The sequence below is a fragment of the Arachis ipaensis genome, chromosome B09 (assembly GCF_000816755.2).
Source record: "Arachis ipaensis cultivar K30076 chromosome B09, Araip1.1, whole genome shotgun sequence".
NCBI lineage: Eukaryota > Viridiplantae > Streptophyta > Magnoliopsida > Fabales > Fabaceae > Arachis > Arachis ipaensis.
In genome coordinates, this window is record NC_029793.2 from 145,682,555 (window position 1) to 145,703,462 (window position 20,908).

Consider the following 20,908-nt stretch of genomic DNA (forward strand, 5'->3'; position numbering starts at 1 on the left):
ATAACATCATACGAAAAGTTAAGAGTTTTAAGTATCTTGGGTGCATCATATAGGATAATGGAGAGATTGAACATGATATAAATCATAGAATCCAAGCTGGTTAATGGCGGAGTGCGTTAGATTTTATATATGACAAAAAAGTGCCTTTAAAACTTAAAGGTAAATTCTATCACATTGCTATCAGACCAGCTATACTTTATGGTACAAAGTGTTGGGCAGCTAAAGAAGAGTACAAACATAAGTTAAGTGTGGCAGAGATGAAGATGTTCAGATGGATGAGGGGCTATACGCGATTGGATAGAATAAGGAATGAAGATATAAGAGAGAGAAAGTTGGAGTAGCATCTATTGTAGAAAATATGGTAGAATCGCGGCTTTGGTAGTTCAGACATGTGAGAAGAAGACCGACAGAACACTCAGTCAGGAGGGTGGATGAGATAGAAGATGGATAAGGGGTGAAAGACAGAGAAAGACTTAAGAAGACCATCTATGAGGTAGTAAAATGAGATCTACATGTAAATGACCTCTTTATAAAATAATAGAGTTTAATAACGTCATTTGATTCATGTAACCGATCTTAATTAGTGGGTCAAGACTTTATTGTTATTATTATTTATTTCTTTCTAATAAAGATATAGTAACATCCAAGTAGAAGTATATTCTAGAATAATCTTAAATTTTTGCTGAAATCATTTTGCGGCAAAATAATTTGGCTATGGGATTACAATTGGTGTTTGAATTTAAAATGGGTGCAGTGTGTGTCTTTGCAGTTGATGGTGTCAGAAGACACTTTCAACATGCGGGGGTACGTGTTGTTTGTAGACTGCAACACATGGGGGCGTGCTGAGTCAGCACATGGGTGGGCGTGAATGCCACTTGGCGAAGTTTGGTTGCACGAACCTGCAACACATGGGGGGCGTGCTGAGTCAGCACGGGGGGCGTGTTACACGTGTCGAAAGCTGGTTGGTTGGTGATCGCAACACGGGGGTAGGCGTGCTGAGTACTTTATCTATATAAGGCAACGTCCGGTACCATTTTCATTGCGAGGAAGAGTGTTCTTTGAGTATGTTGCCAGTGTAATGGAGGGTACCGCAAACGTGATAGTGTATCGTAATGGTGAGATTATACGAAATACTCATAAGGGAGTGAGGTTTGTGTGTCAGAAACTGTTTTCGTTTGTGGTTCCATGACCATGACGTTTATCGAGCTTCAAAATGGTCTCTGTCAAAGCATAGAGAACAGTATATTGAGGAAAGTGAGCAGTATATTGTACCAGAATTCAATTATAGTTTTTAGTGGTCTAATACAGTTTGATATCATATCGATCACTGACGAGGAGAGTATGCAAAATATGTTCCAGATTTACCGGCAAACTCAAATGCGACAGCCACAGATTGAGCTGTATATTGAGTTTGAAGACGTAGAGGCAGATGAGATTTAAAATGATTTAGATATAGAGGATGATAGAGCTGTAGTGTATGAAGGAATGAACAGTGACAGCGAAGAGGACTTCGAAGGCACTTATGAAGCTGGCAATGAAGACGATGATGGTGATGTGGGAGTCAAAGCAGAAATGGAGAATGTGGTGGTTCACCCCGCAGTCAGTCAACCGATGAACGTCCCACCTTTTATACGTAATTTGGATCTTGATGCGATGAATGCACCGGAATTTTCAGAATATGCAAACATAGGTACGTGATGAGTGAATAATATATTTTTGTAAATTTATATTTCGGATGGATTAATGAATGATGATTTCTGCTTTTTATAGGTGTTGTTGATCTTGAGGACGGAGAGTTCAGGATAGGAATGGAGTATAGTTCTAGAAAGTCTATCGTCGCAGCAATTAGAAGTTACACTATCTCTAGAGGAGTCGACTACAATGTTTTTGAGTCTGAACCATTGACTTTCTATGCAAAATGCAAGACGTATGGGCGTGGGTGCGACTGGCTTATCCGAGTCAGTTTGATACAGAAAAAGGTTGTTGGGGGATACAGAGATACAACGGCAGACACACATGCACCATGGGAACGATTTCATAAGATCATTCCAAGTTAGACTCGAACACGGTTGCTGAGGCTATAATGCCATTGGTTGAGAGTGAACTGTCCATCAAGGTCAAATCTATAATTGCAGAAGTTCAGTCAAGGTTTAACTACACCATCAGTTACCGAAAGGCTTGGTTGGCAAAGCAGAAGTCCATAGCCAAAGTTTTCGGTGGTTGGGATGATTCTTATCAAGCTTTGCCATGGTGGCTCTCGGTCATGACTTAGAAGATGCCTGGCTCAATAGTCCAAATAGAAATATGACCACTGTACAATGGGACTGAGGAGGCGGATGGTGTCAGAATATTTTACCACGTATTCTGGAGTTTCTATCCATGCATTAGTGCGTTCAAGCATTGCAAACCCACGTACCAATCCCGGTATTCCACCGACGGTCTAAAGTCCCAAGTCGGAAGGGGGTGTAGATCCCGCAACCAAGTGTTACGGCGGTTGCCCCATTCCTCTGTCCATCTCCCATGTAAAACTGTCCAATCATAAAGCTGCACTCTGCGAATAATGACACTATGCTCACTTAATGGAATTTTTCTTGCTACTGCCGGGGGGGCTGTGCATAGCCAAACTGACGCATCACTCGATTTGCAGGGTGCCATTCGACACACTCGAATGACAATAATGGAGCAACGATGTCACACACCTCAATGTGTCCATGTAACTCATCGAGTATGATCAACCCTTCGTACGACCGCCACACAAACTGCCAGATAATATTAGAATATTAATGTTTGGATACAACAATATTAAAGTTTGGATACGGTAATCACATGACCCTTAAATATTTACCTCATCCATGTTGTCTATCTCCTGCCTAAATACCTCTACGGTCTTTGATAACCAAGCTTTGCTCCGATATGGACGACTCCACCTGAAATACGGTTCATCGAAAAAATTAAAAAACATATCCCGTCAATCAAATATGCATTCTCAATATAATGCAGGACTAAAATAGAAATTGTTACCTCATGGCAACTGGTATCTCAACTGGTGGAAGGGACTGTCTGGGTACGGGCGCAATACACAGCAGTCGCTCCCATGCCCAAACAAACAACAAATTAAGAGGACCATCCATCTCTTTAGTATCATATCGTGATGCATGACATAGTGCTCTATAAAGATGTGCGAGACATGCTGACCCCAACTATAAGTATGTATCTGCTCGAAATCGCGAAGCAAGGGTAGATACTTCGCATGGGCATATGCGGTCGACTTATCCGTGAATAGGGTTGAACCCAACAAACAAAAAATCTGGCATCTGATATATCTTTTAATAGACTCCTCGGTATCCAATGGCTCTGAGTCTCTAATAGTTCGAACCCAATCCAACTTAATATAAGATTTCGAAGAACTACTGAGAGCCGGTTGGTGACCGAATATCGCAATGCTCTGGCTCTGTACGAAGTCGTTACTACTATCTGTCCATCCGCTCACAGGCTCTCCATCAATGGGTAAGCCAAATATATGAGTGACATTTTCCAGTGTTACAGTAACCTCACCCATTGGCAATATAAACAAATGAGTTTCTGGCCTCCACCTTTCTACCAAAACAGCTAATAAGGGGTAAAATCCTCTTATCAACCCAGTCCTAGAAACGTGGTAGAATCCCGTTGAGCGTAAGTAATTTTCAACCATCGGATTCCACGTCAGCGACAAATCCAATTTACGAACCATCAAATTCCTATTTGACTAGTTCAACAAAAACATATTTATTCACTAAATATTAATTTAAATAAATAAAAAATATTAATTAATAAATATATATATATATTTTTTTTTTCAAACAACCCTAACTCTAACACTCTTCTTCAGCCTCTCAACTTCTTCTCTCACGATCAAATTGTGAAGCATTCAACAACAACATAAAAAAAATTAACTCTTACACTTATTTTCACTCTCTCAACTTCTTCTCTCATAATGAACATATGAAGCATTCATGCATGAGAAATGGTTCCAAAAGTTCAATTTATAGAGAGACTTTGAATGAAACTTTGAACGTTGTTGATTACCGGAGTGGGAGACTCTCTCTTGTATGCAGACCACCTGCAACACGCCCTCCTGTGTTGTTCCAGACTCCTCGAAAAAGAGCAAAGACTCTGCTGACCTGTCAAGATTCAGAGACAATACGTCTCTTCCGTGTTGGCAAAACTGTGCCACACATCCCTCTAACTCACCTCACCACACCGACATGCGTATTTTCATTGCCTAACACGTCTCTGAGGCACTGTCAACACGCCTCCCACCGTGTTAAAATTGAATCCCACCATTCAATAATACACCTACATTCTCAATATTTAGTCAATACACCACCTTAACTCCCATAAAAAAATAATTTCTGTCATTTTGCACTACTCTTATGCAACTTTTTTATTTGTAGCGGTAATCCAAACTTGCTAACAAATGAGTGTAATGCTCAATCATGTTCATGTATGTAAAAAAAAGAATGATTGTGGGGATGAATTAGCTAAATTTAAACACACCAAAAATCTTCATTTAATTATTTATGATTCATTTTACAATCAGGTTTTTATTAATATTAAAAANTTGTAAATGAATTTTTGCTAAAAAATAATTTTAAATAATTTCCTTTTCTTCCTTCTTTGAAAATTCATCATCATAGTACCCAGCATCGGATTTCCCATCGGCCAAACTGTTCGTGTAATAACTGCCTCCAACTCCATATCAGGACCGCTCCGATCATGCCACGTCACGCAAAAAGTCCAACATGCAGGGTCTACATGACGTGGTGCCATCAAGAGCGTCAACAGCGCCAGTAACCACTGAAGCAAACTTGGAAAATTGGAGGGGAAAATAGAATTCTACGTACTGCGCGTATTTTCTGTTTATTTTCCAAATTTCAATTCCACCGAATGCAAAGAAAGAAAAAGAAACGTAAAATAAAAGAGAAAAACAAAACCACTGTAAAGAAAAAGGAGGAAGGAGAGAGAGACAGAGATAGGTAGATAGAGAGAGAGCAGCGTAGTTCGGTAATTGCCAAACTTTTTTTTTACAGAAGAGCGATCACACTGCAAATCCGAACCTTAAATTATCTATTGGGTTTTTTCCCATCTTTCTTTCTCTGTGGGTCGCATTGTTCTTGAATTACGCTGCTGATCGACGTCACCGAGCGAGGTTTATTTTCTCGGTTCAATTTTCTGCCGAGGTAAGATTCTCGGCGCCTTGCCTCCCCAACAAAAAAAAAAGAGAACTCGCATTTTTGTTTTCTTTTTTTTTTCTTCCATTCTGGTAGGGTTTGGGGTTTTCTTTCTGGCGTGTGGGAGGCTTGGTTGCATTTTGATTGGTTACGATTCAGATCTGCTACTGTGTGCTGAGGGATTGCTGGTGACTTTGATTTAGGGTTTTCCCTTTAAGATTTTGTGGTGAATTATTGAGGATGATATTTTGGGGGATTTAAGCCTTTTTTTGTTTTGCTTAATTCGTATATTTTCCGCTTGGTCTGATGGAACCGGGCATGAGATCCGGTGGCCCTCCTGGGGTTTTTGTGAAGAACAGGAGTTCTTCAGGGTGTTTGATTGTTAGGAAGAAAGGTGATGGGTTGAGTGGTGGGGTTGGCAGCTCTTCGAGCTCCAGGAAGATGTATGAATCGAAGAAAGTGAAGAAGAGGCCCAAAGTTGAGCTGAGTAGAGATTCGGGATCAAGTGGTGATCTACCGATGCCACCTGCTAGAAGGCTTGGTCCTGAAACCATTCGAGTATGCAATGGTTTGAACGCATTCGAGCGAGGCGTGGCTGGTGGCAGTGAAATTGTCAGGAAGAGGGACAGGTTTGAGCAGATTAGGCGTAATGGGGATGATTTATCTGAGGAGGATGGGTTGGAGAGGATGGAAAGGAAGCGCAGTAAGATTGATGCGTTTGGTTCTGATCAATATGATGATGCTATGGACGTGGACATGATGAGAAGGAGGCATTTTGAAAATAATGGGGGTGGTTTAGGAGGAGGAAGGTTTGCTGGGGCAATGCATGCTGCTAGAACTGGCATTGATAGGGAGTTTGAATCTGGTTCAAGCAGACACACTATTGATAAGAGGAAAAACTCCTACCACAGCAGGGCAACTGGCTCATACCCAGGAGATAATGTTGACCATAATAGGTTCAAGATGAACAGGGATGCAGCTCAGCGCCCTCTGCCATTGCTGAGGGAAAAGTTTAACTGTGGAGAAACTATCAGGATTCAGGGGAAAAATGGGGTTTTGAAGGTGATGGTTAAGAAGGATAAGATGGGTGGGCCACTGGAACACTATGATAATCGCAAACCTGTAGAAAGCAGACAAAGTTTGAGGGCCGAGGGGATTGCCAAGAAGAATGTTCTGATACACCCTTCATCTTACTCGGAAGCAAAACCTATTGAGAAACAAGATTTAAATGTTAGGCCAGAGAAGAAACTGTTAGCAACAAGAAAATCATCGAGTAAGGACAGTAAGGGTGATGAGCAGGATTCAGATAACAGTGACACTTCATTGAATGTAGGCGTAAAAGGCAGTGAAGCTCCCAAGTCTTCAAAGAGAGTAGCATCTGAAGATGAACAGATTCCTAAGCATGAAAAACTCCAAACTACAGCAATTAAAGAAGGAAAAATAAGGCGTGGTAGTGGCACAGAAAAGCAGAAGCTTCGAGAAAAAATCCGGGAGATGCTTCTTAATTCAGGTTGGACCATAGACTATCGCCCTCGGAGGAATAGAGACTATCTTGATGCAGTTTACATCAATCCCGCTGGTACGGCCTATTGGTCTATCATCAAGGCCTATGAGGCACTTCAGAAGCAATTGAATGATGACGACCCTGGGGCCAAGCTCAAAGGGGAGAGCTCTTCTTTTGCTCCTATTGCAGATGATGTGCTTAGTCAGTTGACAAGGAAAACTCGGAAGAAGATGGAGAAAGAGTTAAAGAAGAAGAAGAAGGAAAGAGATAATATTGAGAGTGACAGTGAAAAAGAGCGTCAATTTAAGATATCTTCCAGCATCAAGCATGACATGAATGGCATGAATAGTGAAATCAATCCAGAGAAACTAAGCTCCTTTTTAAAGCAAGGAAGTAAGTCAATGAAAACTAAAATGATTGAAAATGCTGTCAACAGTGGTAGCTCTAAAAGCCAGAACATTGTCTCTCAACCGAATGATGGGACTGACAAATCATTTCCAGGAAACAATCCCCATGTCTTACATGGGAGGAAAAGTAGAAAAGACGGAAGATGCACTTTGTTAATTCGTAATTCTAACATAGGTTCAAGTTCAGAATCTGATGACTTTGTTCCATATACTGGGAAACGAACAGTGCTTTCCTGGTTGGTTGACTCAGGGGCTGTACAGTTAAGCCAAAAGGTTCAGTATCGTAGAAAGAAGCGAGTGATGCTGGAGGGATGGATCACAAGAGATGGCATTCATTGTGGCTGCTGTAGTAAAATCCTCACAGTTTCAAAATTTGAGCTTCATGCAGGAAGTAAATTGCGCCAGCCATATCAAAACATTTATTTAGACTCTGGAGATTCTCTTCTACAGTGCCAGATTGATGCATGGAGTAGGCAAGAGAAGTCTGAGAAAATCAGTTTCCATTCAGTAGATATTGATGGTAATGATCCAAATGATGATACTTGTGGTATATGTGGAGATGGAGGGGATTTGATCTGTTGTGATAGTTGTCCATCAACATTTCATCTGAGTTGCTTAGACATACAGGTATACATACATTTATCCAGCTATTTGCCATCTGGCATGATTCTTTAAATTCTGATTGTACAAGTCTCTCTGTCTCTCAGTGGGAGCAGTAGGGAATTTTAAAATATATTGTGTGAATAATGGTTTTAGTGGAAGAGAGACAGTTGGATCTCATTGTTGGGATCATCATTCTTTCTCAAATGTTTGGATGAAAGTTTTATTTATAATTGATAAAAGATGAAACAACTGTATTTTTTTTATTGATAGTGGTTATATTGGTAGCTTAATTTGGCTGCATAATAGTTTATCCTGGAGAATTGTTCCCATTCTGAGGAACCCGTATATTTGTTGCAGATGCTTCCCCCTGGTGAATGGCATTGTCCAAATTGCACCTGCAAATTTTGTGGAGTTGTCAGTGGACCTGTGAACAAAGATGAATTAACTATAAATGCCCTGCATATTTGCAACTTATGCGAGAAAAAATGTATGTAATTTCTATTTGTTTGTTTAGTTTTATAGTTTCTTTCAATATGCTATGATGTCCTTTTGGCACTTCTTTTTTTAATTGGTTTAGTATATGTGTTTCTGAATTCGTAGTTCATAAACGTTGTACAAAGGAGATGGACACCTTTCCTACTAACTCTGATTTCTCAGGGCCTTCCTTTTGCGGAAAGGGCTGCAAAGAGGTACCTTTACAGTTTCTTGTGCAGTAGTTTTTAAGTACATTTTATGAGTTGCAGGACCCTTCTTTCTAGGAAATATGTTTTTTAAATTCTTACATCAAAACTTGAAAAAAGAAGCAGCAGCACAATAGAAATTATTCAGGTAGCACTGAGACTTGATTCTGAGGTTTATGTTTATCCTTTTGCAGCTCTTTGAGCATTTGAAAAAATACCTTGGTACCAAGCATGAATTAGATGCAGGCCTCACTTGGTCTCTCATTCGTAGAACAGATGAAGACTCAGATGCAGCTAATAGGGGGATTAGCCAGAGGGTGGAATGCAATTCCAAGCTAGCTGTTGCACTCGCTGTGATGGATGAATGTTTTTTACCAGTTGTTGATAGGAGGAGTGGGATCAATATACTACATAATGTTTTATATAATACTGGGTAAGAACTAGTGAGCGTCAGGAATGCACCTAGTGCTTCCTTTTTCCTTCTTTTCCATATCTGAGTTACTTGGTTGCAAATTTAATTAGTTAGAAAGAGGATTGATAGATACATAAAATGGTTTTACCAGATGCATATTGTTTCACAAAATTTCAGAATTGCTTAAATATACCATCCGTTGCTGAACTTTAAATATTAACTCTTGCCGCAGTACAAACAGTAGGAAATGCTTTACATTCTGTTGTGTTAGAATTAGTTTTCTCATGATAAAATAAATCGTTAGAAAGAACAGAAAGTGGGAGGATAAGATGTTGTCAAGGCGTAGAAAGATGAGCAAATCTCTGAATAAGAAAGACAAGCCCACTTGGAATGGCTTTAAGCTGAGAATACAGAAGCCTTGAACATAAGCCTTCTTTAAAGCAAATTTATGGTGAATTAGATACTGCTTAATAGGGCATGGGATACAGTATCAGCAGTACAATGTTGGCTTTTGATAGGGTGTAACCTATTGCCAGGGCCAGTGAAATATGTCTTATGCTGAAACCTAGATAGCTGGGACATGCTACTGCAATCGCAACCTTCAATCTGTGCTCAAGACAGTCATCGTGACAGACTTTAAGGGATAACATTGTATTTGTGTAAACATTTCTTCACTGTGTTACAGATTTCCATTAATTTTGTTTATATTCCATGGCATAGTTTGTATGATTTCTTTCTTGCAACATGCATACTTCTTAGCCTAAAGAGAATTTCTGCCTTCTTTTCTGTTGTAGGTCAAACTTCAGTCGGTTGAATTATACTGGTTTTTATACTGCTATTTTGGAGCGAGGGGATGAAATGATTTCCGCCGCATCAATCAGGTATTATGCTTCAGACCCTGCCTTTCATTATCTATGAAACTTTACAGAGCCTTATACTCATACAGTGAATACTTTTCCTGTTTTTTATATATAGTCTAGGGGTTAATATGTTGAGTTTTCTTATTCATTACTGCGAAAAAAATAATCAGACTGAAGTTACCCGTGGGCTATTTCTTGTACTGTCTTAGGTTCCGTGGGACCAAGTTAGCTGAGATGCCATTCATTGGAACTCGCCATATGTATAGGAATCAGGGGATGTGCCGCCGGCTCTTTTGTGCAATTGAATTGGTAAAACTTGATGTTTACTATGTGACTTACTTTCAATATCTATATAAAATTGTCTTACATTCTTCTCTTTACCTCTCTACTTTCCTGTTGGAAGGTTCTTTGCTCTTTGAAGGTTGAGAAACTGGTTATTCCAGCGATTTCTGAACTCATTCATACATGGACAACAGCTTTTGGCTTCACGCATCTTGAGAAATCACTCAGACAAGAAATGAGGTCATTGAGTATGTTGGTCTTCCCTGGTATAGATATGTTGCAGAAGCTGCTAGTGGAGCAAGGAAAACTTGAGGGTATTATATTATAACCTTGGAAAATGCTTTTTTTTGTTTTCTTTTTCTACATTCAGCAAATTATTTGTTTTACTATCCACATGTTTGACTTTTCTTTTCCAACAGGTTTTGAGAGAATTAAAAATAGAGATGAGGTTAATACTAATCCCAGTATGGCTAGTAGGTTGGACATGAATTCCTCAGCCCTGCAAACTCCTCATGGAACCGATGATGCTAGTTCAAATCCTGACAATGACATAAGCAATGAATCTAGTGATGCTTCTCAAGAACAAAGCAACAAAATCTTGGTTGACAGGAATGTGTGGTCAAAATCTCATTCTGAGGATAGGTTATCTGATTCTGCTTCAGATAAATGCGTTTCATCTTCTAGTACCAGTGATGATGTGCTAGAATCGAACAATAAAATAGTGACAGCCTCTCCTGGTAATGATAAATTGCATCCTTCTGCGAATTTTCAAAAGGACAATTGTATGAGTACTCCTCCAATAGATGCTTCAAATTGCCATGAAAATCCAGTTTTGGGTTCCGAGAATGCTTTTTCTGACCCTGATTCTGCAGAAAATATGGTTGAACCTGTTTCTGCGTGGAAATGTCACTCATACACTGATATGAATTGTGATCCCTCGGAGCATGGTATCAATCCAGCATTGGATTTGCGTGTGGGGGGTAATGCTTTGTCTTTTAGAGAGTTTGATATGAATGATGCCCATGATGAGGCTTTTGAAGCTGATCCATCAGTGAATTTGCTTGAGGAGAATAATAAACACGTGGATATCTCTTGTTCTATTCTTAATCAAGGTGGTGAGAGTTCTTTGCGAGTAAGATATGATTTGAATGATGAAAATGCTCGTGAGGATGAACAAAATTTCGACAAAGGATTTACTTCACGGGAAATGCATATGAATGATACTGAGCTAAGTGCATCTGGTGATAGTTCTGAGACTGATCCAGCATAAAAAAATGGCCGAATCCGGTCCTGCTGATAATTTATTTTCTTCTGCTCATACTACTTTCCCCACAAGCTTTCTTCCAATGATTTAATCGCCTTGTGTGCAATCAATTTCAAGGCTTTTTTGGTCATGGCTTAATCTGGATAGTATGAATAGTTTCTATTGATTCAAGTGAAGTATAAATTGGTCCATTTTGCCTTTTTGCTTAGGATGGGTCTCAATCAAATGGTTCAAGTTGCTGTCCTGTACTTGCAACAATTCAGTAGACCCTTTGTACTGACATTAGAAGAATATTGCTGATGCTCTTCATTCATACGAGTCTTCATGATATGGATTTGGCTTTCTTCCCAAGCTGTGTGCCATTCACTATTTGGCCAAATCAATTCATCACATGACATCAGCAATCGGAGATGGCTAGATCAATTTTCGGTTTTGATTGGCAGAATTGTTTTATTGGCTTGTCTACATTTTGACGGAGGCAAGAAACTTAGTTTTTATGTTTTATTTTTATGTAATTGTTATTGGAAGATCAGCATCTTTTCTATCCATCCGTGTGATCTGTCTGCCCCAGTTCCTCCTACCAAAATTGAAGGCATTGAAATAAGATTCTCGGATAGAAACCGGAACCTTATCTTCCGGTGCACTTTGTTTGCCTCTATGATGTAAAGGGATGTTGTATGGGGTGGGGAAAGTGTTGGTTTTGTTCTGTTTCCCTCTGTAATTAAGTTAAGGTGGAGGTAGAGTTGGTGTTTGATGTCGAAATGGCACTAGATGCCGTCTCCAATAAATATTATTCTTGTAGTACTTTCTATCCTTGTTTACAATTATAGCTCCTTTGTCCTTCCTTGTAATACTTCCATTTCATTCTTCTCTCATTTTTTTTACAGTGCCTTCTAATCATATATTATATCATATTTGAAGTTTTGTTATTGTTATTATGTATTTATGTTAGCAAATTAAAGATAATCTGTGGAAAAAAATTAATTTATTTTGTCTATGCTCCAAAAAAAATTTCATGTGAAAAAAAATGGAGCAGTACGTACGAAGTACTCCTGGAATTCATAAGAACTCGGAAGTACTGTGCTTGTACGGCCGAACCAATCTAAACCAAACTGCGTGTCACGTCATCATAAAAGTCCAAAAGACCAAAACACTGCAAGACACAGTTAACGTGGCGCCATCATAAACAGCGGTAATTTCCCATATTCCACTTACATCGAATGCAAGGAAAAAAAAAAAACAATACTGTAAAGAACGTAGCTTCGTATTTGCCCTTTTTGTTTTCCATAAAAGCAGCAGTGCAAATCCCAATCTAGAAAAATAAAAATCTTTCTGTCCTCGTCTTTGTATCAATCTGGCGAATTGCGTCATCGTTTAGCATCATCCGGCAAGGCTTTCCTTTTTTCTCGGTTCGTTTCCGGCGAGGTAAGACTCTCGCCCAAACACCCCCCTCCCCAAAAAAATTTCAAATTCTACCATTTTGGCTGGGTTTAGGGCTTTCTCCCTTTGGATCTGGGGCTCTGTGCTGAGGCATCTGTTTTGCCTTTGATTTAGGGTTCTCCAGTTAGGATTTTGCGGTGAATTACGAGGGATGGTGCGTTTTGGAATTTAGGGTTTTTATTCTCTTGGTTGGATGGAACCGGGCATGAGATCCGATGGCCCTTCTGGGGCTTTGGTGAAGAACAAGAGATCTTCAGGGTGTTTGGTTGTTAGGAAGAAAGGTGATGGATTGAGTGGTGGGGTTGGTAGTTCTTTCAGCTCCAGGAAGTTGAATGCATCAAAGAAAGGGAAGAAGAGGCCCAAGGTTGAGTTAAGTAGTAGCGATTCGGAATCGAGTCAGGAGCTATTGATGCCACCTTCTAGAGGGCTTGGTCCTGAGACCATTCGAGTATGCAATGGTTTGACAGCTGTTAAGCGGGACGAGGCTGGTGATGGTGGAACTGGAAGGAAGCGGGAGAGGTTTGAGGACGTTAGTCATAACGGTGATGAGATGGGGGAGGGAAATGGTTCAGAGAGGAGGGAAAAGAAACTTAGTAAGATTGATGTGTTTGATTTCGATGAATACGATGCTATGGATGCAGACATGATGAGAAGGAGCCATGTAGATAGCAATGGGGGCGGCTTTGGAGGGGAAAGGCTTGGGGGAGCAATGCATGCTGCCAGAGGTGGCACTGATAGGGAATTCAAAACTGGTTCAAGCAGACACACCCTTAATAAGAGAAAGAACTCCCATTGTGATAAGGCAAGTCACTTGCACCCAAGAGATAGTAAATTAAAGAAGTGGGATGCAGCTCAGCATCCTCAGCCCATGCCGAAGGAGAAGTTTAAGTCTGATGAATCCATTAGGGTTCAAGGGAAAAATGGTGTTTTAAAGGTGATGGTTAATAAGAAGATGTGTAAGCCATCAAAGCACGTTGATAATCGCAAACATGTAGAAGGGCAACGAAGTTTGAGGGCTGAGGGCATTGCCAAGAAGAATGTTCTGATCCATCCTTCATCTTGCTTGGAAAAAAGCCCTGTTAAGAAACAAGGTTTACATGCTAGGACAGAGAAGAAATTGGCAGCAAGAAGAAAATCTTTGTCAAGTAACGACAGTAAGGGTGATGACCAGGATTCAGATAACAGTGGCACATCATTGAATGTGGGAGTGAAGTGCATTAAAGCTTTCAAGTCTTTAAAGAGGGGGACCTCGGACGATGAACAGACTCCTAAGCATGAAAAGACCCCAACCACAGCAGGAACTAAAAAGGAGAAAATAAAGCATGAAAAGACCCCAACTACAGCAGGAACTAAAAAGGAGAAAATAAGGCGTGGTAGTGGCACAGAAAAGCAGAAGCTACGAGAACAGATACGGGAGATGCTTCTTAATGCAGGTTGGACCATAGACTATCGTCCTCGGAGGAAGAGAGACTATCTTGATGCAGTTTACATTAATCCTGGGGGTACAGCCTATTGGTCCATCATCAAGGCCTATGAGGCGCTTCAGAAGCAATTGAGTGCTGACGACCCTGGGGCCAAGCCCAAAGGGGAGTGCTCTTCTTTTGCTCGTATCAGAGATGATGTGCTTAGTCAGTTAACAAGGAATACTCAGAAGAAGATGGAGAGAGAACTAAAGAAGAAGAAGAAGAAACAGAAGAAGGAAAGAGATGATAGTGAGAGTGATAGTGGAAAAGAACCTCGCATTAGGAGATCTTTAAGCAACAAGCGTGATATGAATGGCATGGAAAGTGATAGTGATGAAGAGAAATTAAGCTCCTTTTTAAAGCGGGGGTGTAAGTCGATGAAAAATAAAATGATTGAAAATACTGTTAACAGTTGTAGATCTACAAGCAAGAAAGTTGACCTTCACACAAATGAAGGAACTGAAAAATCACTTTTAGGAAATGATCCTCATCAACTACATGGGAGGAAAAGTAAGAAACATGGAAGGTGCACTTTATTGGTTCGTAATTCCAACATAGGGTCAAATTCAGATTCTGATGACTATGTTCCATATATGGGCAAACGAACGGTGCTTTCCTGGTTGATTGACTCTGGAGCTGTACAGTTAAGCCAAAAGGTTCAGTATCGTAGAAGGAAACGTGTAATGCAGGAGGGATGGGTCACCAGGGATGGGATTCACTGTAGTTGCTGTAGTAAAATACTCACTGTTTCCAAGTTTGGGCTTCATGCAGGAAGTAAATTGCGCCAGCCATATCAAAACATATATTTGGATTCTGGAGATTCTCTTCTACAGTGCCAGATAGATGCATGGAATAAACAAGAGAATTCTGAGAAAATTGCTTTCCATGCAGTAGATATTGATGGTAATGATCCAAATGATGATACTTGTGGTATATGTGGAGATGGAGGGGATTTGATCTGTTGTGATGGTTGTCCATCAACGTTTCATCTGAGTTGCTTGAATATACAGGTAATATGTCATGTCAAGGTTATTCTTTATTGCCTAATCTATCGTTCTCTGTACAGTTTATGCTTTCCTTCTTTTTTTCCCCCTTCTTCTTCCACTTCATCAAAGATCCCAATAATTGGATTTCATGGACACTCTTCCACCAAAGAAGATATATCTTAAAATGTTCCCTACAACCCTGTTCCTTCCAAAAAGAAGGAAGAAGAAAGAAAAGAAAAGAAAACTTCAGATAGCTTAGTTTGGCATCACAGATAGCTTCTTTCCCATTCTGAGCAACTTCTATAATTGTTGCAGATGCTCCCCCCCGGTGAATGGCATTGTCCGAATTGCACATGCAAATTTTGTGGAGTAGTCCGTGGTCCTGTAAACAAAGAAGATGAATCAACTTTAAATGCCCTACATAGATGCAACTTATGCGATAAAAAATGTATACAATTGCTCTCTCTTTGTTTGGATTGGAAGTTCCTTTCGATATGCTCTGTGCTCTTGTCATTTTTTTAAAGGTTTAATATACGTGTTTACAATTCTGTAGTTCATGAATGTTGTGCTAAGGAGATGAAAACCCTTCCTACTAACTCCGATATGTCAAGCCCTTCCTTTTGCGGAAGGGACTGCAAAGAGGTACCCTTTACAGTTTGTCGTGCAGCAGTTTATAAGACTTTACATTTTAAGTGTCGGAGAACTCTTCTTTCTAGGAATTTATATATTTTACGTTTTAACAGCAAAGAAGCAGTGAAACTGACAGAAATAACTCAGGTAGCACTATGGCTTGATTCTGAAGTATACTTTTAATGCTTTGACAGCTTTCTGAGCACTTGAAGAAATACCTTGGTACCAGGCATGAAATAGATGGAGGCTTCACATGGTCTCTCATTCATAGAACAGAAGATGACTCGGAGGCATCTAGTAGGGGAATTATGCAGAGGGTTGAATGGAACTCCAAGCTAGCAGTTGCACTGACTGTGATGGATGAATGCTTTTTGCCAGTTATTGATAGGAGAAGTGGGGTCAATTTAATACATAATGTTTTATATAATAGTGGGTAAGCAATAATATGCATATTCTTTTTTATATAATATGCATATAGTTTTGATTTGTGAGCACTTCATTCTTCTGACGTGATTTTTTCTTTTAAGAAAAAAATTATATTCATACAGTTTCTAAAACTTCAAATAGGAAGGGGTTGGTCAATCTACAAAAATGATTTTACCAAGTGGATTGGTCACTACAATCTCTATATCCCTGTTTACCATTGACCATAGTTTGCTTTGTTCCCTCTAGCTGAGTTCATATTGTTTGCTGCAACATGCTCACTTTTGCAGTTTACTTAATAGACTTATTTGCTGTCTTATTTCTTGTAGGTCAAACTTCAGCCGGTTGAATTACACTGGCTTTTATACTGCGATTTTGGAGCAAGGCGATGAAATAATTTCTGCAGCTTCTATCAGGTGCATGCTTCAGACTGTCTTTTGTATTTGGATAAACTTTAGATCCTTATTAACTCATGGGGAATGCTAGGGGACCAAAAAAGTGAAAAAAAAAAAAATGGGGAGTTGGCTAGTGTTGGTTCAATGTAGGAAAATACAAGGGAAAAATGTTAGTCCCTTAAATCTACTGTGAAGACCAAAATCGCTAACGACATGCATATACTTTTTCCATATTTATGGTGATTTCGGTTAAAAGTGTTCAGTTTGTCCTTATTTATTACTGTGAAAAAGGAGACTGAACTAACTATAAGCCATTTAATATGCTGTCTTAGGTTCCATGGGACCAAGTTAGCAGAGATGCCATTCATTGGAACTCGCCATATGTATAGGCATCAGGGGATGTTGCGCAGGCTTTTTTCTGCCATTGAATTGGTAAACATGGAAATTTTCTGTGATTTTCCTTTTATCCAATGTCTATACAAAAGTTTGACTTACATTCTTCTTTTCCCCTCTCTATTTCCCTATTTGAAGGCCCTTTGCTCTCTGAAGGTTGAGAAATTGGTTATTCCAGCAATCTCTGAACTGATTCATACATGGACAACAGTTTTTGGCTTCATGCATCTTGAGGAATCACTCAGACAGGAAATGAGGTCATTGAATATGTTGGTCTTCCCTGGTATAGATATGTTGGAGAAAGTGCTAGCCAAACAAGGAAAACTTGATGGTATTATAACCACTGCATTTTCTTTTGAACTCTAATTTCAGCTAATTACTTTTATTTGATGGTACCCATGTTTCACTTATCTTTCTCATCAGGTGTTGAGAAAATGGAAACTAGAGATGAATTTGTTACTAAGCCTAATATGGCTGGTAAGTTGGATATGAATTCCTCAGCTCTGGAAGATCCTGAACGAAGTGATCATGCTAATTCAAATCCTGACAATGAGATAAACGACGACTCTAGTGATGCTTCTCAAGAACAGGATAATCACATTTTGGTTGACAGCACCAAATCTCATTCTGCAGATAGATCATCTGATTTTGTTTCAAATAAATGTGTTTCTCCTTCTAGTACCAGGGATGATGTGCTAGAAACAAACAATAAAACAGTGACAGCTTTTCCTGGTAATAATAAATTGCATCCCTCTGTGAAATGTCAAAATCACACTTCTTTGAGCAGTCCTCCATTAGTTTCTCCATCTCCAGATTGCCATGAACTTGCTGCTTTGTATTCGGTGAATGTATGTTCGGACCCTGATTCTGCGAAAAATCTGGCACAACCTGTTTCTGATGGACAATGTCACACGCACACTGATGACGTTAATCCAGGGTTGGATTCTCAAGTGGGAGATAATGCTTTGTCTTCTAAAGAGGTTGATATGAATGATGCCCGTGATGAGGTTCTTGAAGGTGATCAATCAGTGAATTTATCTCAGGGTAAAATTACGAAGGAGAAAAATGAAGTCGTGGATGTGTCTGGTTTTGTTCCCAATCATGCTGATGAGAGTTCTTTGCAAGTGAAATCTGATTTGAAGGATGAAATTGTATTAGAGGGAGAAAAGAATTTGGACAAAGAGGTTGCATCACGTGAAATGTGTGTGGATGAAACTAGCCCAAGGGCATCTGGTGCTAGTTCTGAAACTGATCCAGCTTAAAACATTGATCTAGTCTGGTGCTGCTGATGTTTTGAGTCTACTACTGCCCATGCCACTAATCTCACAGGTTTTCTTCAAAAGATTCAATGCCTTGTAAGCAATCAGTTTTCAAGGCTGAATAGCTTCTCTATTGATTCAAGGGACAGATAAAATAAATTGATCCTTGTATCAACAAGTACGAACTAATTAAGGTTCCAAGTTGACCTCATCTCATGTCAATTATCCTTTTGCCATAATGCTTCAAGGAGCTGTTTGCACAGGATGTGTGCTTTTAGCTGAAGAGGCGTGTCAATCAAATGGTTGAGGTTGCCGACCTGTAATATGCGATGATCCTCTGTACACCTGCAGATCCTTTGTAGATGATTATGATTCACAACATTTATATCTGATGTCTGAGTCCGTAGGAGTTTATTAGTCTTCCTTCTCAACCTTTGTGTGGCATTCACAATTTGCTCACATGACATTGTCAGTTGGAGATACCTAGACTAGGTTTTGGTTTTGGTTGGCAGCATTTTTTATTGACTTGTCTTCATTTTGATGGGCCATTTACTGAAAGCAAGACACCAAAAGTTCTTTTTCCAATCCACAGCACCTTCTGCTCATTTGTTTGATCCATGTCTGCCCAAGTTCCTCATCCAGAAATTTTGTCTATATGTTCCTCAAAAGGTCTGTGCAATTCAAAATGAAGACTTAAATGGGATTTTCGTATAAAACACGAACTTTATCCTTTTGTGTACTGTGTTGCTGTAGATAACATCCTCTGACTGTATGATGTTAAGAAGTTTCTTAGCAAAGGGGATGTTTGGATGGGTTGGGAAGGTTTTGTTTTTTGTTCTTTTTTCTTTCTGTAACCAATGTAAGGTTGATGTTTGATGTAGAATTATATTGTTGTAACACTTTTATGGTCGTTTAGGATAGTAGCTCCTTCCTCATTTTGAGAGCTTTTATGTACATTATTGTTGCTCAAGAGCTGGTGGAATTTTGAAATGAACATGCTGCAGCTGCAAGTGCCAATTTTGTGGTATGGACGCACAAATAGGATTCTCTGACTTTCCCTTTCTTTTTCTTTTTCATTTGTCTGGATCTGGTATAAGGGTTTTAACTTTCAAGAGTATATTTGCATTAAAAAAAATGACATATTGATCAATGAAAAAAAAAATGACTTGTATTTTGGAGCTTGGAATAAGCTGTAGAAAGGGAATATAAAAATATTCCTATAGAATCTTGAGGAACGGGAGAATTTAATCGTAAATATCGACTAATTCTTACGAAGTACAAATCAAAAAGAAGTCTAAAAAAAAAGATCAATTTCATCTATATCGAATTTGAATATCAGAATAGTAGATATAGTTCTGATTCAATGGGTTAGGTCCACTTACTTTTTTTTTAATGTTTCGAAATTTTATTATTGGAATAATCGAAAATAGCAATATAAAGAAGATATCATTATTCATTAAATAAAAAAAAGAGACTGATAAAAATGTTCTACTTTATAAATAGACTAAGTACTAAATAGACTAAGTAGAAATTGTTTACTAAAATTTGATTATCATTCTAATGAATGATAACAATAGTTTATTACAATTCAGAATTCTATTTTCTACTGAAATTAGACTCTTAGTTTTTTTTTTCGAAAAAAGAACAACAACAATATCTCTATTCTGCCTTCAAATACGAAAACTACAAAAGACCAATACTACTGCTAAAGTTAATCAGGTAGATTCATATCTGAAAGAGGTTTACAATAAGTTCTTTCAAAATTGACTATTTGTCCCTCTGTTAGAGGTGTTCCCGAAATGTCTGCGATCGGGTAAATAGCTCTACGAACGAATGGATCGAATCGAATTGGAAAATGGAAAGATTTGTACAAGTTATACCCTTCGTCACCACTTTGCGGGAAATGGTTAGATATCAATATGTTAGATACCTGTGACTCGATTGGTGGAATAGTATCTCTCTCCAAGAAAGCATGTTTTTTTTACCGCCGCACAAAGAAAATATTTTGTTCCGAATGAACAAGATTTTGAGGAATTGTCCATACGTAAAATAATAATTATTGATACAGGCCCTTTCCACAAAAAAAGAGAATCTTTTGTTACAATAGAAACAGAAGTGATATTGATTATTCAAGAATCGAAGTCGATTTGCTTTAAAAAAAGAGGATATCAATGAACTTCTATGAAATGGTTTCACGGGATTCAGCCAATTGTCTTGATCGTGGGATATCATTGAAACGGTATGCGAACATTTAAATTTATGAGGATTTGAAAATACATGTAAGTTTTTTACTTCTTCAAAATTTGGACACATTAATTCTTAGGTCTAATTTGTCTCATTTTAAAAACTCTCCCATATAGGCATTTGTATCGGGTCTTAGGTTTGACAAACTCAAGTGAACAGTAGAAATCAATGTGTTCAAGTTTTGAGAAGATTAGATACTTAAATGTATTTTCAATTCTCGAAACCCAAATGTCCATAGACCAAAAATAAGGAGATTGAACCACAACCTTATAGATAAGTATAGAGAGTTAAAGACTTATTTATTATTTTCTCAAAAACAAAAAAACAAAAAAAGTAAAAAGTTTTAAAATACTATAATTTCACAGATAAATTTGTCATTTTAAGGCTTTACCTAATCTATGTTTGTGGCTTTACCTAATCTTTGTAAGGAATGATCTAAAATATTTTTAATGA

At 38.7% G+C, this 20,908-nt stretch overlaps 2 protein-coding genes across 2 annotated transcripts; both read left to right on the forward strand.

The window, feature by feature from the left end:
• On the forward strand, positions 4,707-11,228 carry LOC107617207. The gene is made up of 8 exons (XM_016318964.2): positions 4,707-7,748; positions 8,082-8,211; positions 8,325-8,413; positions 8,599-8,837; positions 9,611-9,697; positions 9,886-9,985; positions 10,080-10,272; positions 10,378-11,228. Exons 1-8 carry the CDS (start codon positions 5,517-5,519, stop codon positions 11,226-11,228), a joined length of 3,921 nt encoding a protein of 1,306 aa, XP_016174450.1. The 5' UTR covers positions 4,707-5,516.
• Positions 12,426-19,242, forward strand: LOC107617205. The gene is made up of 9 exons (XM_016318963.2): positions 12,426-12,647; positions 12,777-15,135; positions 15,427-15,559; positions 15,665-15,753; positions 15,936-16,174; positions 16,494-16,580; positions 16,892-16,991; positions 17,091-17,283; positions 17,376-19,242. Exons 2-9 carry the CDS (start codon positions 12,856-12,858, stop codon positions 18,212-18,214), a joined length of 3,960 nt encoding a protein of 1,319 aa, XP_016174449.1. The 5' UTR covers positions 12,426-12,647; positions 12,777-12,855; the 3' UTR covers positions 18,215-19,242.

What these genes read in the sequence shown, in the direction of transcription:
- LOC107617207 (XM_016318964.2), top strand. Translation starts at nt 5,517, where the DNA reads ATGGAACCGGGCATGAGATCCGGTGGCCCTCCTGGGGTTTTTGTGAAG. An exon ending in AATGTTTTATATAATACTGG is followed by an intron (nt 8,838 to 9,610) that starts GTAAGAACTAGT and finishes TTTCTGTTGTAG; the next exon opens with GTCAAACTTCAGTCGGTTGA. An exon ending in TCTTTTGTGCAATTGAATTG is followed by an intron (nt 9,986 to 10,079) that starts GTAAAACTTGAT and finishes TCCTGTTGGAAG; the next exon opens with GTTCTTTGCTCTTTGAAGGT.
- LOC107617205 (XM_016318963.2), top strand. Translation starts at nt 12,856, where the DNA reads ATGGAACCGGGCATGAGATCCGATGGCCCTTCTGGGGCTTTGGTGAAG. An exon ending in AATGTTTTATATAATAGTGG is followed by an intron (nt 16,175 to 16,493) that starts GTAAGCAATAAT and finishes TATTTCTTGTAG; the next exon opens with GTCAAACTTCAGCCGGTTGA. An exon ending in ATTTCTGCAGCTTCTATCAG is followed by an intron (nt 16,581 to 16,891) that starts GTGCATGCTTCA and finishes ATGCTGTCTTAG; the next exon opens with GTTCCATGGGACCAAGTTAG.